Source organism: Lissotriton vulgaris, chromosome 9 (genome assembly GCF_964263255.1).
Source record: "Lissotriton vulgaris chromosome 9, aLisVul1.2, whole genome shotgun sequence".
Lineage (NCBI taxonomy): Eukaryota > Metazoa > Chordata > Amphibia > Caudata > Salamandridae > Lissotriton > Lissotriton vulgaris.
Genome location: NC_141697.1, coordinates 1,109,205,064 through 1,109,224,303, shown reverse-complemented (window position 1 = coordinate 1,109,224,303; position 19,240 = coordinate 1,109,205,064). Strand labels below are relative to the sequence as shown.

The following is a 19,240-nucleotide window of genomic DNA, read 5'->3' as shown; positions in this document are numbered from 1 at the left end:
GGACCTGCAACCCACCATAGGCTCGTTGTCCACTAGTCGGGGAGGCCTTGGCACTCTACAGAACAACCTTCATTACATGATTTGTTTTTATGCCGGAAAATGTTTAGTATTAAAAACCTGTGTATTTGTAATGTTGAAGAATACTCCTTGGTTAGTTATTATTTCAAGCCTGTACTGCAGCATATGCTGACTGTTTCTGGAAAATGTCCTGGAATATTGGGTTTAATGATCCAGACCATGCAGAATTTTCTCTGCATGTGCATTTGTCACCTTAATTCTTCACTTCCAGCTGGATATTGTGCCCAATATCTTGTCCTGGCCCCATGTTTTGCCATGGCCTATTTTCTATACAGTTGCTTTTCAGTATTTTTGGTGAACTCCGCAACAGTCAAAACCCCAGATTGCTACGGTGCAACCATCCACAACCTAATGCTGCGGTGTGACCGATGGCCTGTATGTTGGTGGGAGTACCACCAACAGCCTTTCTGTGTCGGTCCCATCGACATCAAAATGAGGCTCTAAGTTCGAATCACGGCCTCGACTCAATCTTTTGTGATTCTTGAAAAATCACTTTATCTCCCTGTGTCTAAAATAAATACATTGAAAACAATGTGTAACCTACTCGAACTCTGTTGAAGGGCACTCTAATGAAGGCTGATCTAGATGTCAACTCTGGGGTCTATAGATCTATGCAAACTCCATTGGTGCAGATTGTCTTTCCCTTAAAATGATTAAGAGAAGGTTTCAGTTGCTCCTTCAACCTTTGCAACAATGAGTGTTGCTCTCATGCTATTTCTTTAATCAAGAGGAACTTAAATGACTCTCAAGGTTTTCTCCCATCAGTTATCATGCTATACTTCCTTACGCCACTGGCTTTGTCTTTGTGTGACAATTGGTCTGCTACAAACGATGGGTGATGTCCGCCATCCCACCATTTGTTAAGGTATGTAAAAGGTTTACCAACTCGGACACTTCTGCTGATGGATATAGTATATTTGGCAAACAAATTTCTACTTAACATCACATAATTCACAGCAATTTATAGAGAATTTGATAGAATTTCCTGCATTTTCAGAAATAAAAAGTTGCTTTTCTTTTTGATATTGATAATGCCCTGTGTTCTCTCGACCACATTTCACTAGCAATTCTGAGTTCTCAAATAGCCCTGTGTGGTTGCATTTAAATTGCAATTGATACCCATGGTGAACATGAAGTTTTGTCTTTCCCTTTATAAGTTTACAAATCGCATCATACAGAGAGATTTTTGCCAAAAGATCAGGTTAGCGGAGTGTGTTATCGTTGGTACGGGACAACTTCACATCTAATAAATAAATTGTATTATTCAAGGAGGCTCTGCTTGTTTGGGGTAGGCCTTTTAATAAGGAACTACTCCTCCCTTCAGTCCAATTCCTGGTAACCAACTTCTGGTAAAGCAAAGTACCCAAACTGGCTGCGGTTTCCAAGGGCTTTTGAAAAGATTCTACAATTCTAGAGTTTCCACTTGTGGACATCTTTTGACTCCCAGTGAGAACAACCAGTGTCATCTGTGAAATAAGCGACTTTGGGGGAAGGATGTGTGGTTATTTTGACCAGGTGGTGTGGACTGACTTCAACTCTTTTCCTCCACGGTGAAACTCCTTGGATAAGCTTGAGTGAACCTTTTTAAAAATACCACTTCACACTGATTGCCGTAACACTGCTGTTTTTGAGGATCGCTTCTGTCCTGCTGTTCTCACTTTTCTACAAACCACGCTGTTTGTCCGTAGTGCCACGTCTCAGGTGTCAACTCTTCTGTTGCTTCCCTTCTTGAATGTTACTGGTCCAGTTTTGTTTCCTCTGGTGCAATTAACATTTAAATTTCCATTTAAAAAACAAAACAAATCCCTTAATTTGGTGTTCCTTCTCTAATACCTGTGAGTTTCAAACACAGATGCTATTTATTTATAAAGTTTTATATAGTGCAAACAAGATTCTGAAGGATATCGGAGCGCTTTACCAAAAGGATGGAAGGAGGGTGTAACATACAATATCAACATTAAGTAGGAATAAAAGCAAGAATAATCACATAATTACAAGACGCATGGGTCATAGGAGAGTAATACAATTTGCAGGTACATAGCGGACTAAACGGGGGGCACACTATAAGATAAAGAAGAGCAGCATCCGATGATGGTCCAATGGTTGTAGGATCAATGATCTTGAGCAGACGAACCTAGCCCAATTAAGGTAGGAATTTGTTCATTAAGAATCTTTTGATTTCCAGTTGAAAGCAATCGTTGAGGAGATTCTGCGCATTTCCGGTGGAAGAGAGTTCCATACCTTTGGGGCGGTGCCGGAGAAGGCTCGCTGGCAAGTTCTCTTTTTCCTAAAGATTTGTGGATTCAGCAGGAAAGTGTTAGCGCTTCTTGAGGCTCTACACCCGCAGGATAGTTAAAGTTTTTGCGCTAGGTACCAGGACGTTTTCAAGTGGAGGGCTTTGTGTGCCAGAACGGCAATCTTTAACTGGAATCGGGCTTCGTAGGGCAACCATTTAAGAGATTTTAGGACTGGGATATGTACACATTTTGTTTGGTACCTGTAATCAGTCTGGTCGCAGCATTCAGAGATGCCCTTAGTGGAGCCAAGGCGTATTTGGCAAGGCCACAGAGCGTAGTGCTGCCATAGTCTATTCTCGGTAAGATGAGCGCTTGAACCACTTGCTTGTAATCCATTTGTGGAAGGAATGGTTTGATATTTCTAAGTGTTCTCATCAAGTGATTTGTTCCTCTACACATGTTGCTGATATGATTATTCATGTTCAGGTGCTTGTCCCGGGTGATTCCAAGAGATTTGGCTGAGTCTATAATGAGGGGGGTGCAGTTGAAAGCTGTGAGGTGATTCAACCATAGTTATAGCTTGGGGATGTAGTTCGGAGGAGAGATGAGAAGGAATTACGTTTTGGAGGTGATGAGCAGGAGATGGTTCTCAGGTAGCTAATTTTGAGTAGACAATAGGGTAGAGTTGAGATAATGTTATCCCGGGAGGAGATTTTTAAGTAGAGTTGCGTCTCGTCTGCAATAATATGGAAGAAAAGGTTTGTGGAGTTTAGTGAGTTAGCTAATGGTTCCAGGAAAAGGTTGAAGAGTATAGGACACATGGAGGACCCTTGGGATACACACATGAGAACTGGGGAGGGCTTGGAGAGAGAGTTGTTTGCCTTCACTCTTTGTGATCTGTGGTGGAGGAAGGACGAGAACCATTGTAATAGAGAAACCCATCCTGATCTTCAGAATTGATAGGAGGTTGTCGTGATTGACCGTGTCGAACGCGGAAAAAAAGTCCAGGAGGATTAGGAGGCAGGATTAATTTTGGTCAAGCATTTTTTGTAAAATGTCATCCATAACATGAGTGTGGGCCGATTCAGTATTGTGCTCCTTCCGAAAGCCAGATTGATGCTGGTCCAGGAGTTGTGAGCACAAAGTTGGGATTGTACACATTTTTCTAGGAGTTTGGCTAGTGTGGGGATGTTGGAGAGTGGGCGGAAGTTATCGAGGTCACCTCTATCTGTTAGTTTTTTTAGTATCAGTGATAACTGAGCTGCTTTCAGACAATCTGGGATCGCGCCTTGTGACAGTGAAGCGTTTACAATCCTTGTCGAGGTGGGGATAAGGACTTTCTTGATTTCTTTGAAGATGGCCGAGGGCAGCTGAAATGGTTAGAAGCCTTGATATTCTGAAGAATCTTGTTGATATCTATTGCACTGAAAGGGGTAAAGGTGCCCCATGATGCTATGCTAGATTGCCCTGTTCCGGTTAGGGAAACTGGTTGAAACAGATGTTTCTGAATTGTTCATTTTGTGATCTTGTTTATTTTATTTTACCGTAAGACCGTTTTCCTGACATAGTAACACTTACTAAAGCAATTGTCAGTTAAGTGAAAACCACTTGGAAATTCTACAATTATGTCCAGCTCCTGGGGCTAATACAGTAATCCCAATTGATTCTTTTTTACTTTAACCTTGATCACTGGGGCTACATAACATTCAGAAGGTACAGCTCGGAATACTCTTGACCATTCAGTTGTCGTTTCTTTTTTTCATTGCGAGTACTTGGCTAAATCCTCAAAAACCATTGACTTGTCTGGAAAATGAAGACACCTAGGCACGGGCTTCGCTGACCAAAGTGGCAGACATCAATTGGCTTTAGGTGAGATCTTGCCAAGGTGTAGATTATCCTGGAGAGAATGCAGAGCCAGAGTTCGCAACCAAGGCAACACTAAAGGTACCTCTCTCAGAAGGTCAAGACTTTGCACAAACCACTACAGAAAGTGTACAAACAACTACAGAGTGTGTGAAGTATCTTGCCTCACAATTACTGCTGCAGCTTCTTCTAATGCTTGGCCAAATCTTTTTGACATTGTTGTCCCAAATTGCTACAAAATGTAGTGCAGAAGTCTGTTTACTAATTTGTTATGCACGCCCACAGTAGAGTATTTGACATTTGTAATTCCTGTGCACTCCTGGGTGTCGAAATCAGTTCTGCCTCATAATCTCCATATTTTATAGAGCGAAGGTGCTCATTTTCAATACAAAATGATGCTGACTGCTATTTTGTCTGCTGCAATTCCTCCTCAGACAAGGTTGTTTGCAGTACAGTTTATGGACCTATAATTTCTTTTCAGATTTTATTGGTTACCATCATGAGCCATCTGTGTATGTAAAATTGTTATGTAGAGTCTCTTGCAAGTGAGCAGGAAAGACCGGATAGTCCTACATTTGACATCCTCTCTTAAATTCGTTTTTATTTCTCTCGGGAAGCAACTTCTGCATTAAATTGTTAGCAGAGAGTCACAAAGTCTATAATGGTTTGACGGCTTAAGTGTGAGGTCCCGTGACAAGTACAGTGGTTTCTGGGAGTTGAGCTATCACTCATTGATGACCCTTAGTTGATCTAACCGGTGGTGCAATCAATGCCTCTCTGCACTGGATACGGGGGTTACCAACTCTGGCAGTGACTGTAGGTTGTATTGCCGCCTCCTGGGCATTGAGGTGAATTTTAAAGTACAGTTTGGTGGGTGGGACGGGTGCAGTCCTTGACTTCTTTTGATGATGGGCACATTTGTTTACAAGTTGATCTGTAAAAGGAAAGGGAAGTATGTAGGCAATCTCTTCTTCAATGGGGAGAGGTCTTACTGATCTTTAGTGCCAAAACAAGTTACTACATGCTACTTGGCACCTTAGTGACTCTTGCACAGCAGGAAATATCCGTGCCAAATGTGAGGGCTGGGCTAGGACTTAGTCTTCCTCGGTTGTCCATACCTGGGACTGACTGTGCCCCCTTTCACCGCCTGGGATGAAATCCCTTCCCTGCTACTTCCATCCAGTGGAGGTTTGGTGGCAGCATTGGTTTTGGACACTTGCCGATCTGGTCGCTAAAATTTAACATAGAAAACTGCTGTGTGCAGATGAGCCTCCCATGAACAAATCTGTCTTTTATTTTTTCATTAATTTGTGTTTTTTTTATTTTTTATACAACATTTTTGTATGTGAGGGATGTGTGCTTTAGGGGTAGGTAACTTACTACTCTAATTATTCTAATTATTCAGCCCGACCTATACTTTGGTTGAAGAATTCTTTTATCATAAATTTGTGAATGAGGGATTTAATCTTTCATGTTTAACTTTGAAGCTTTTGCATAGTTTTAAGCTAATCTAAATATGACTTCCTTATTAATATGCAGACTTCATCTAAATGCTAACTATGCTTTGTTGTTCCTTATAGCAGACTCCAGTGAGCCCGAAGAGCACAGTACAAACAGTGCCCCAGAGCCTCCAGTAACATTGGTTCGAAGTGTTTCTTCTGTTCCCATCACGGAATCATCTCAGACGTTACCGCAATATCTACCTCCTTCTGAAGAGGACAACTTTGGCCCTCTGCCGGAAAACTGGGAGATGGCCTATACGGAAAATGGAGAAGTCTATTTTATAGAGTAATGCATACATTATTTATTCTTTACCAATTTTTAAAAATGTTCTTGGTAATGTGCAAAGATATAGTCTTGGATAGCCAAAATTGTAATGTTTCAATGGATACTTATCAGGACTGTCGCTATATTGCAATGATGACATCTGATTGGCTAGATAGAAAACTATTGTGTTGGATCACTGAGGACCACCATATAGAAACCGACCAATCCCCGCCTCCATTTCATCTTAAAGTAATGCATGCATCCTCCATTTTGTTTCCCATGTCTTTTGACTGTTTAGGCCATATTTATTTTTCCAGTTGTAAATCTCTTCTATATATTTGCACTCATGCCAACCCTGTTGCTAGGTGAATGAAAACAAATTTCACAATTTCCTAAACGAGATCATTTAGAAAACCTATTAAATAAAGCATTATTCTTTAACTACAACTTCGGATCACTTAGGGCCCGATTAGGATGACGGTGGGAATGCCACCGCCAGCCCGTCGGTTGCGGTCTCACCGCCATCGGACCCATCATATCTGCACTCCATATTTCAATGCCGGGTAGGTGGCAGTCAAAGACCGACCGCCACGCTTCCGACGGGCTCTTTGAGCCCACCAGTGTGGCAGAGGGGTCCGTATTCCCTCCAATGGTGGCTGTGCCTACCAGGCACCGCTGTAGGGATTACGATGTCCCTTTACGCCCGCCTGTTCATGGTGGTTAACGCGCCATGAACAGGCAGGCGAAAAGGGACTTGGGGGCCCTGTAGCGGGACCCCCTTGCCACCTGGCCCCCAGACGTGGGTGCTGGGGGGCACCTATGGTGCCCCACGACATTTCCCTGCACTATGTGTCAGGCACCGCATGGTGCCTGCCACGTAGTACAGGGATATGTACTGGGTGCATTTTTGTTTGCATTGTGGCGTGTGCTGCAGCCAACAGCACTCGCCACAATGCAAAGAATACATGATACCAGGCAGGCACACTGTAATCCCTATAGCAGGACTGCCGATGGCTAGTCGGTCGGTCCCGTTTCCGAAGTCCACCCGCCATCCTAATTGGGCCCTTAAAGTCTCCTGCTACCGGCAGGAAAAAATATTTCGGCTTACAAGGAGAACATGAGTAACAAAATCGTTGTTAAAGATCTATTTTAATATCGTCCCATGGAGTGCCTTAATTGCTTTCCAAGTGCACCATTCATGCCCTTCTAGAATTGATATGCTGTTGTATTTGCCTTGTTGCAGTGGGACAATGCACACTCGTGTACACCGCACTAGAGTATTAACAAAAACATGTTATATATAATTTGGTGCAAAACTTCCTCTACTTTTCTATTGTGCCCATGGAGGCTAGTTTGCCGCTCGCCGGAGAGTTTGGTCCGAGTAAAGACTTGCCAATTTCACAGAGCCTTAATCCTCGTTGCTGCAGGAGCAGCCTACCTGCGATAAATCTGCCAGGAGACCCTGCGTGTGGAGAAGCGAGGCCGCAGCGGAGGTGAGAGGCGCGGCCCGGGGACTGCGAGGGACAGCGTCAGTAACATCAGCTGTTCCCTCTTCCCGCGTGAGCCGCGCCCCCTCCCAGTGCCCCGCCCCCTGCAAGGAGCTTATAACCTCTCGCGGCCCCCGCTCCGCGGGTGCCGCTCGCCGGAGAGTTTGGTCCGAGTAAAGACTTGCCAATTTCACAGAGCCTTAATCCTCGTTGCTGCAGGAGCAGCCTACCTGCGATAAATCTGCCAGGAGACCCTGCGTGTGGAGAAGCGAGGCCGCAGCGGAGGTGAGAGGCGCGGCCCGGGGACTGCGAGGGACAGCGTCAGTAACATCAGCTGTTCCCTCTTCCCGCGTGAGCCGCGCCCCCTCCCAGTGCCCCGCCCCTTCCCTACACATCACTTATTTAAACAGGGCCTAGCACGCGCATCGCGGGACGCGCGCGGGCGAAGCCCGGGCAAAGGGCGGGCCCTCTGTGGCCCTCAGGGGCCTGAAGTGGCCGGGTCGGGCCACCCCCCTTAGCTCGCTCCTCGGAAGTCACAAGTCAAACCTAGGCTACATCCAGAGGAAAGTGGTAGCTTACACAAGACAAAGATGACAAAAACCTGCAAAACCCTGATGGCCACTCGATCAACCAGCAGATCAAAAACAGTGAGTACACCTTTGCCCACTATAACCGCTATAGATAAAATGCTCCAAAAAACTATCAATGTAGTGGCGGATGCCATTCAAGATACCGAGAGGAGGCTCTCTCTGACTCCCAATCTATGTTTCCCAGATCTGTCCTCACATACTAGTGCAGAAGACCCAAATATGGAGGACTCAACTTCATCACAGGAGTCCCTTCTTATGCAATCATTTTCAGAACTACCAAGATCGCATATCAAAGAAAAACCCTCTAATTCCTCTTCCACGGACCTATTAGCGAATACCTTGGATAATAGCCTCATGATTCTAACTAGTAGTGCAAATAACATTCAACAAGAAAAAGATCCTGCTTCCGCACTGAAAGTTCACACCGTGGAGATTGCCCCATTAGCCATTGCTATAACTGAAACCCAACCACCTAAACAAAGCAACACTCCAAAATCCAAGAGAAAAAAGCCCAGAGTCATATTTCCTAAAAAGAAAATCCACCACATACCAGGCAAACCCAAGCGATCGCTCAAAGACTTGTGGCAGAAGAATAGTCAAGAGAAACTCCCTGTCTCAAAGCGGGGCGGGCCCCTACCAACCTCCCCACTGGTCTATGCTGCAAGTGGGAATACCAACCCCAAAACTGGTATCTCTCTAGTCAATGAGGAAACAGGACACATTGAGAAGCAGAGCAGTATAATCTTGCCAACAATGAGAGAGATCGAAGCCCTAATTAAAACAATTCTTCAACCCATTCGCCAACAGATCGACAATATAGAGAGGGCGCTGAGTAAATTTGAGAGAGCACAAAATGATATATCCTCTAGTATCCTCAGATTGCTTAAAACAGCGAACACGCCCTCAACCTTTGTTCCATCTTCATCAACCCTAACTGTAAAAAATTCAAAAACAGTGAAAAAAGTAGATAACACGTCAAAGAATACAGGAAAGCCAAACCACCCACAACCTCAGTGTCTACCCATCACTGTCCAAACACCAAATTCTCAATTAGCTCCTACCCCCACTGTGATCCCAAATACACCTACGCTTAACACACCTAACACCCAAACAGATGAGGATGATAGCGAGTGGGCTGCAGAGGGCCACCTACCTAGTACCAACGGAGGTATATGCGAGGATAAAAGTCGTATGGCCCCTCCCAAAGGAAACACTCAACTTAAAGACACAGGAATACAGCCCCCCAGACCTATCACAACACGTCCGTTAACACATATTAACCTGCCACCACAGGCCAACCCTTATACAATAGTCATGATTGGGGTACCAAAAGTTGCTGCTAACAGGGAAGAAACTCGGGAGGAACTGAGGAACAAAGCAATGCAATGGCTTTCCATACATAGGCCTCTCCCCTCAAATATAATAGGTACCATCCATCATGTCAAAAGAGTAGAGTGGGTGGGTACTCGTTTTAAATCTACAGAGGGTGACTGTATTGTGGTCACCTTCAAATGTCTAGGGCCGGCGAAATTCATCGCAGGATGGAGAAGCACCGGGACAAAAAGCCTGATTCGAACCATGGGTCTTAGCTACTTCTATCCAGTCCGTTCAGATCCCTACAGGAATAAAATAAATTACAACTATACTCAAGAAGGATCTTACAGGACACAGCAGAACAATCAACCCTGGCTGACCTCTGTCCCACCCTGCCTAGATACGCCAATGGCCCCAGATCAACATCCTTACTCTCACTTATGGGGAAACAAAGCCCACAACTACCAACCAATAGAAACAGCTGAACGCTATGGGCATGGTTACCACCGGGCTTTTAACCACACCACCTCACAATACAATGACTATGGGTTCCCTATAGCCAACCGTTATGATGTTTTCCTCAGCCACGACCCACTGGAGGAGGTAGACTGACTGCCATCTGACCTGTCTCCTATCTCACCTTCTGAAAAAATAAACTGCCTGGTAGGAAATATGAAGACTATACCTAAAACATCTAATCCCCCAATGGTCATTTCTTCTAATACCATCTGCACGACGAATTTAAAACACTTAGTCAGCCCTAAAGTAAACCACGTTCTGTCCCACTCAGAAGATGAGGCAGGTATCTCTTCCTTACCAACAACTTGTAAACCACATGTATCACCTGAAATTCTAAGGACAAACCCTGTTATAAGGGACATTCAAAATCTGTACTCCCCATCTGTTATAACACCCACTTCAAACTTAGCTCACTATGCCCCTAACACACTCAAGATACTATCCTGGAATCTCGCAGGATTGGCCTCAAAAATTATTGACCCGTCGTGGGAAGCCTTTGTCAAAAACTACACCATCTTGTGCTTCCAAGAAACATGGCTAATAGATAACAATATCTGTATTGAGGGTTATCAAAGCTTTTTTGTTCCCGCATCTCCCTCCCTCAGCGGCAGAGCAAAGGGGGGACTGGCAATTTTTGTTAGCCTGTCCCTCAAAATGCAGATCAACCAAGTGCAGCTGGATAACAGGAATATGCAGGTACTGACTCTTAGACGGGGTAAGAAAGCCATAACCCTAATTAATTTTTACAATTCCGTCGCAAATCCGAACGATTGTAATCTTGTTAGTCTTGAAAATTACCTAAATGAATCTGGCTCAAAACTACCACAGGATAAAATTTTTCTTGGTGACTTTAATACACACATCTGTGGTAATCCACTCTCAACCACCTTGGGGTCTCTGGGCTGTGGTCTCAGAACAGGTCCCCATTTTACACACTGCCAGCGGGGAACCAAACTAAACACTCTAACGGACACCTTGAATTTGACCATGGCGCTATCTATGAAAGACGACTCCTTCACCTTCAAAGTTCCAACATACAAAGGATCAGAGTCAGGGTCTTTTATAGATCATATTCTCCTTTCAACTGGAGTTGCCCAACAGGTTTTAAATTTTGACATTCTGGAGAGCATTCACAGCGATCACAATCCTTTGCACCTGGAATTGCAATGCGGCCCGAAAGTGCTCCATAAAAACATTAAAGACCCTGGGACGCTTAAGTTAGTCAATAATAATCGCCGCCTAAAATGGAACCTGGTAAACAGTGACAAATTGTATGAGGATGTCGCTTTACACTGTGAACATGAACTTAAGCTCTGTGCCACAAATTCCGCTCCCCCAGAATCTATTTTATTCGCCTTTGCGGTTGTGTCTAAAAGAATAGAGCAACTACTGACGGTAACAACCAAAGGATCTATTGCTCAACACCCCCGCTGGTTTGATCATGCATGTTCCTCTGCAAACCGCAAACTAAAAGCCGCTCTTAAAAATAAACCGAGAGACTCTGCACGTATTAAGGTTCTTCGGATGGACTACAAAAAGGCCCTTGCTTTACGCAAAAAGTCAATTAAAACCAAAACTTGGGAATCTTTGCTCGACCCCTCTACTTTAAGCAACAGTTCAAAATTCTGGAGCATAATAAATAAACCACTTTTTGGCAATCCAAATGATGAGAGTCTCGGTACAGTTATACCGGAGGATGACTGGATCACCCATTTTGGAGCTATCTTTAAGAGCGACGCCCCACAGTCTCCAGAACCATTTCTCCTTCCTGAAAGTAACCCGCTACAATTTTCGACTAAAGAAATTGAATTAGGGATACTTGGTCTCTCCAGTAACAAAGCCCCGGGCCCTGATGGTCTTCCACCTGACCTATTCAAGTCTAACATCACCTTATGGGCTCCCATTCTTACTTCTGTCATCAACGCCGGGGTCGAAGTGGGGGCTCCTAAATCTTGGGGAGCATCTACTATCGTCCCTGTTTACAAAAAGGGGGACAGAACAAAAGCGGCCTGTTATAGACCAATCTCCCTGATAAACTCTGTTGCGAAGGTAGTGGGTGGGACTCTACTAAAGAGGCTGAACGCATGGGCCAAACAACACAACATAATGACCCCAGCACAATATGGATTCAGACCAGGACATGCAACAACCACACAGTGTCTGAATCTGTATCTAATTAGTGGTAAATACACCCAAGCAAGAGAGGGAACTTTGTATATGGCCTTTATGGACCTTTCCTCTGCTTTTGACTGTGTCGATAGGAGCAAACTTTGGGAAGTCCTGCAAAAAATGGGCGTAGAAAATAATTTGATCAATTTTCTGGCTGACCTACACAGTGACACCCGAGCAAATGTGCGTTTTACAAGAGACATGAAAGTAACGAGAGATTTTAAAATTAACCGAGGAGTCAGGCAGGGCTGTATATTAGCACCTTTTCTTTTTAACTTATATATTAACGGACTTGAAGATCACCTGGTAAAAACAGACACGGATTACCCCCGAATTGGTAAAACAGGCGTACCGGTCCTGTTGTATGCGGACGACGCTGTTCTTTTATCCAGAACCGCACTCGGACTCCAAAAATTGCTGAATTCTTTTTTTCAATTCATGTCCTCACGTGGCCTAAATATTAACAACTCCAAGTCTTTTGTCATGACGGTTGGTTTAACTCCCAAAAAACAATACCCCTTCTCAGTTAATGGAGAATACATACCACTAACAAAAACATTCTCGTATTTGGGTGTACTTTTCGACCATAAACTCAATTGGGGCCCTGCCATAACTAAAAAGAAAGGAGAAATACTGAGGACCAATTCTGGTATAATGGATTTCGCTCGCAAATTGGGTAACACACCAGTGTCCGCCGTACTAAAGCTTTATCAGGCAAAATCTGTCGCGGTGGCATGTTATGGAAGTGAACTGTGGGGGTTCCTACCAGTAGACACCCTAGTAGCTCTCGAAAACAATTTTCTGAAACAGGTTATGAGCTTACCAAAGAGTACCGCTAACTTCTCTATACATGAGGAACTGGGCACCCCTTATCTAGCTGACAAAATTGCTGCAAATCCTTTGCTTTGCTGGTTAAGTTGTTGGCGCAATACAGAGATTCCACTGACCCATAACATCTTGGCTGAAGCCCTTACCTGGGAAGGACAACTCAAGTTACCCTGGATGAAATACATCCGTAATTGCTGTAAAGATCTGGGCAGATTAGACCTGTACTTAACACCCCAGAATATCACCAAGCAGGATGTCAACTTTGTAAAAAATACCTTTTATCTGAAGCGACAACTTTACAGGGAAGAAACTGAGTTCAAAAAGTCCAGCGTAAGGAGCCATGCACTAACAAAGACCTGTGTGTTCTCTGAACCTTATTTGTCGTGGAATATATCCAGATATGAACGCTTCCTGCTGAGCAGACTCCGATTTGATCTCTATCATCTGCTTTTAGCTGTACCAAGTGGAGCCCATAGAGGTCAAGTGTTGCCAGCTTGCGGCTGCGACAATAAGTCTCCGCAAGACTTGGCTCACTTTTTATTCCTTTGTTCTTATTATTCAAGTCCACGTAATGTGTTTTTAAAACCGTTGCTTAAAAAGATGAATTTTATACAGATTAAGCCCGCTCTTCTATACCTTCAAATGTTGCATGAAGACAGTACTTTTTTTATATGCAAGTTTTTAAAAACAGCTCTAAAGTATAGATTAAGCATGGAAGGATGACTCCAAACTGAACTTTGTTACAGATATAACTCCGTCTTGACTTGTATATGCACATAGGTCCACTGTATTATGCCTTTTTAATATTCGCTTATTATCTTTTTCTCTCCTAAGATCACTGGAAGATATAAATTATTTTCTTGTATGAATGAATTGTATATTATTGTATTGTGTGCTTTTATGACTGCTTTCCTGTCAGTCGAATAAAGATATTTTGATTTGATTTTGGCTAGTTTGCAAACGTGTTCATATTCAACAACTCAAACACACTACCTGGAGTTATATCCGTCACAGATCCTAAAACTCCAATGCATGCAACAATCAGTTGTTTGCAACACTTTTAAGATGATGTTAGCAGCTAACTAGTGTCCGATGCTGGAATTGCGGATACAAGACCTTTTTATTGAGAAAAAACATGCAGCTTCTTGCTGGAGATTCAGGTGATGGTCACTGGTCTTTGCTTGGATCTTGGAGATGTTCCAGTATTTTGGCCAGATCGGCTTCTTTTCCTCATTGACTTCTGTTGGTTCACTCCAGTCCTTACTGTTCCAGTATTTACAGAAAAATGTTGTAGGTCGGTTGCAAACCCTGTTTTGTCACTGTTTCTGATAGCAGTAGTAATCCCAGGCGAGTAAGGAGACCAGTTTCCCTCCTGGGTTTAAAGGGCCTTGGGATAGACCGAACTGCCTCTAGGTGTTTCTCTGCAGATGACTTTGTGCTCATCTGTTGCTGTCCACAAGAAAAACAAAAGATTGTCATATTAATTGAGGGCCCTCTTTTATATCTGATTGTTGCCTATGATGGGTTGCTCTCCTTTCTGTAGAGCCCTCGCCTATGTTTTTGTTTGTTCCTTCCCTTTTCCGGATTTTATCAGCGTTTTTCTTATATGAACAGCACTCGCAAGCCTGAGGTTTGCATTGATTGTCAGTTCCCAAGGTTCATTCCTCTAATATCTGATGGGGGTGATTTGCATATGCTGAAAGGGAGCCTTTACCAAGAGGAAGTTTTGGCCTCTCTCTGGCCTGATAGGAACAGAAGTTATTGAGAATGGTTTGGGGTGTTTGGGAGTGTAGGAACCACAGACTTCATCAATCACTACATTGAATGCAACTGAGCAGCAGGACACAGAGTTCACTACATTGTTTACTTCCTAGAACTAACTTGAATTATTTTCCTCTCCCCATAATGGGTCAAACTATTATTTTTTGTGCTAAAAAAAACCCTGAAAGAATGCAAGGGAGGTTCTTTGGGCTAGTCTACTTTGAAATTCAAGATCGGAGCTGGTTCATACGGCAGGTCAGTGTGCCACCCGTATTTAATCCTCTTGCTGCCTCTCTAGGCCACTTTTGAGGGTTCCATAGTTCAAGAGATTCATACTTACCAGAAAGTTGGGCTTATGATTTTGGACTGGCCTATTTTTTTATTTTTAACCCACAATAATTTGGTGCTTGTGCAACATCTATAAGCATTATATGTATCCACAGACGCGTGATTTGTCTCGCTAATTCGCCACATTGTTTATTGTAATCGTATTTATATAGCAAAGGACCTCAATGCAGAGCAGTTGTTATGAACACTACTGTGGTGCTTTTATTATATTAGCGACAGCTGCCAAATACTGGAAGGGGAGAATGCCACCCAGCTGCAAACGCCATCCTGTTGAGTTCCGAGCAGTGGTAACATTGCAACGTCTGTTGAATGCTCATCAAGGACCTTAGTTGTATTATTGCTGGCAGTCCACATTGGAGACAGAAATACCACTCAAATGATGGTAGTTCTCTTCCAAAATAAGATCAGCATGAGCTACTCATAAAAACTAAAAGAATCGGGCATTTCTACATGAAAGGTGGGTTTGAGGTGGTTCCCGAATAGCTTAGTAAGGACAGGAGAGAACCCAGCGAACCACCTCTAAAGTTTGCACGTTTCTGGCAATATTCTGTTGCTAGCAATTTAAAAATTATATTATTACTAAGTAAAAGGAACAGTATTCTAGGTGTTATTTCTCGTGGTAGATACTTCCTGCCGGAGGCAAAGGCGTTAATGCCTGACTACATTTTTCACCGCAGGGGTAAAATAACCCTACCATCATCATCATGGTAAGGCCATGGAAGTGTAAAGTTGGTAATGTTAAAGTTTCTTTAGAGCGTCTATGAATAAAATATGTATTTAGTAAACTGCGTCACACCCGTCCACGACAAATCCTCCGTGCTGGGCCGTAGGATGCCTGAGCAATCCGAGTAGCACGAGGCCTCTCGTTTATAATCCGTGTCTAACGATCATAGAGCTGAAGTGGGAAGCGATATTAATTCCTCGCACACACCGCAAGCTAGTCATGTGTGCAACTCCGATTCTGCCCGGCCAAGCAAGACGCCAGACAAATCCTTGAACATCTTTTTATTCAAACGGATAATGGGTTTGTGGAGCAGAGACGAATGCATATTTTTTTTAATGAAAGCTGAAAGGCTCTATTGTTGGGAAACTGCGCCCTCTGCCTGTGATCCATGGGCATTGCACCAAATACGGCACCCGCACTTAGTATTCAAACTCAACAAGCAGTCAAGCCTTTCTTTATTCGAACGATACAGAGTTGAGGCGATGCTCGAATTTAGGGGTATATTAAATATTCATGTTGCTCTGCTGCGGATGTTCAGGAGAGGTTCACTTGGAAACGGAGAGGCGCCATTAATAGCACTTGGCCCCTGCCAGCGCGTGCTCGCTGTGTTTAGCGCACACCAGTGTTCGGTAAAGGAATAAGGAATGCAACACTCTGGCGACGTGGTGTTTGAAGAAAGAAGAGGAGTTTGGGTTGAGCAGGCATGAGAACCTGTTCAGGGCTGAGCGGGAATGTGATCCTGGTCAAGGAGGTGTGGGGATAAAGCTTCTGTTTATTAACACACACATTTGTGTTTGTCCCCACTACACTGAAGTTTTTGGAAACCCCCCAGTGACACAAGTGTGACCATAGTGCCAGTTTTCCAACTTTTTTTTTTTTTTATTTGAACGCCTTATTTTTGCCCACACTGAAACGCAATACTTGCTTCATTGCTTTATCTTTTTATGCCTGACTGGCAAAAATATTTTCACTGCTCATAAAAATAGAGTGCTGGAAAATAATCAATTGTCCATCATTTCTTTGAGTAGAACACATTATTTATTTGGTTTATTAAACTGAAGCTGGGCCACACAGCTCTAAGGGACATATATTCTGTGCTAGCTTGCCACCTTTGAGAAACCATGCAAAGGTATCATTGCTTTACATTATATTGCTTTCTCAATGACCCCTACTACTCTCCTTTTGACCTTACAATTGTAAAGCAAAGGGTTGTCTGTTATACCCTATAAAGCATGGGTACTCATAAACTTTCTCTCGTGGGCCAAATTTACAGTGTGGTTTGTGTCTGAGGGCTGCACCGGGCTGCCAGGGAAGGCTTGCCGGGCCACCACTGGCCCGCGGGCCGTACTATGAGTACCCCTGCTATAAAGCATTTTGTTCTCATCCTGGTACATTGTTATTATTTAATTATGTTACTCTCTGTTACCCCCTTGTAATCTCCCCTCTTACTATGTTCTTCCCTTCCATTATATGAAGCGCTCTGATATCTTTCGAGGTCATGTTCGCTCTGTACAAAACTTTATAACAAAATTAATACATTCGCTATGTTATTATCCATTAATATTTGCCATCTAGATGACTTGATTTGAGAATTAAAGTTAACTTTTGGTTACTTCAGGCAATAAGTTAATTCACCAAACCCTGGGATTTACACCTCCTTCATACTGGACAAGACATTTCTCATATCCATCAATCAGCATTTGTAAAGCGCAACTCTGTCACCGCTAGGGGTATCTGGGCGCAGTGTCTCCTCTCAAGAGCCAGGTCTTGAGTCCCTTTAAGAAGTCTGCCAGCGAGGGGGCCATATTGGGCAGGAGGGGGAGGTCGTTCCAGGTCTTGGCTGTGATGTAGGAGAAGAATGATTGCCAGGAGGGAAGGAGAAAAGTACACAGAGCTGTTGTGTACTTTCAGTTTCTGCCCTATATTTTCAGTTTTTTTCTCTTGTGGTAAAAGACCAAGAAAAAAATGCCAGTTCTCTAACTCACTAAAGGTTCACTTTTCTGACCCAAGTAAGCTCTTTCCAGCTACTATCCAGAATTTCACAGTAGACTTTATTCTAGGAAAATAGAAGTCTTTCTCTAGTGTTGGTTTGAAAACTGATTACTTTTGGGTATGTTATCTTACTGGATATTCTTTTGATCCCATGGGACAAGTTTCTTCCGTGAATCCCTTCTCCTTCTGGTTTAATATAGTTCAGTGTAGATTCTATATTTGCAATTAATGTTTCTCATAAATTAATCTGAATACTGTTATGTTCCATAGCTATTGTTTTTCAGAACAATTGGTTTTCATTTGAAATCTTACTATAATTAAAAAAAAGAATTGGTCATAGCTAACTGATCAAACAAAATCTGCATTGAGAACCTTCACGTTCATCTTATGGCACTAACAGCAATCTGCATCTATGGGTGGCAGCGTTTATTAGTTAAACCTGTGGAAACATGGCGTGCTATTACTTATGGGTTTTATATTAATTTTATAGGTATTTATGCATCAGGGTGTCCTATAACCACACGAGTAGTTCAGTGTTCAGGTATGGTAACAGAATATCATATTAACAATCACCACGTCCCACCATTCTTATCCTTCATTCCCATAAAAGAGCTTGGCTGAGGTACACAATTAATATAGAAATCTCTGCTGCATTACTTCTGCTGAATTCTGTATATTTCTGTCCGGGCTTTTATGGATTTAGGAATCCTTGAATAAGAGGTCTTGTTCGAGCTGATGTCTTGAGTCTTTTTCCCGAAGTGCCATCTTCTTCAGTTGCAGTCTTCTCTGGTTTGGTGGTGTTAGAGGTGCCAGATTTAGATTGTGCCTTCCCCAGTGATTGGTGATCTCTGACCCTGCTCCAGGGCCGAGTCGCTGCCCTGCTGCCGAACAGCGCCACCTGAGCGCGCTCACCCTCGCTGCCGCTCCCAATACAGGTTCGAATCTCCTGTGCCCAGGACTGTGGTTTGTTCTTGTGTATTTTGGCAATCTTTTGCCATCCTTGCCTGTTGCTTTAGTCAGTTTCTGACTGTCTGCACCGTTTAGCCCCCGGCCCCGCCCCCCCACCCCACTCTTTGCTTCAGTGACCGCTGTGTCCCTGCCGCTGGTCCCCACGGCCACGCCCCATCGCCGCCCCGCTTCCCAGCTGACCCTCCACGCCTCAAATGGCGACCACAGCCCGACGCACCGATTGCGCGCCAAAGGCAAGCCCGTCTGCGCCCGGACCGCGCCCAGTGCCAGAACCCCTGGATCCTGCATCCAACACATGGCCAGACTGCGATACAACGCCAACTCCCTCCACGCACTGAACACCGGCCGAGACTACCGCTGCTTCCAGGCCGCCCCAAAACGCACCCATGGGCCCTTCTGCCACTCCTGCAACTTCACCTGCGACAGAACCACCAAACCCCCAAGGACCGGACCCAACCACCTCCGCCGCATACTCCTCAACATACGCTCCGCACGCAAACTAGCCGTCGAGCTCTGGGACCTGCTCGACACCACCGGCCCTGACGTTGCCTTCCTGACCGAAATTTGGTGGAACTCCTCCTCGGCACCTGACAT

General features: G+C 44.0%; 1 protein-coding gene across 12 annotated transcripts in view; it reads left to right on the top strand.

Moving 5' to 3' along the window:
- MAGI1 (membrane associated guanylate kinase, WW and PDZ domain containing 1) overlaps nt 1-19,240 on the top strand; it is a 1,125,105-nt gene that overhangs the window by 873,264 nt on the left and 232,601 nt on the right. For all 12 annotated transcript variants that reach the window (XM_086939094.1, XM_086939091.1, XM_086939093.1 and 9 more), the window contains one exon: nt 5,759-5,966. In XM_086939094.1, the coding sequence (XP_086795220.1) occupies nt 5,759-5,966 (208 nt within the window). The remainder of the gene's footprint in view (nt 1-5,758; nt 5,967-19,240) is intronic.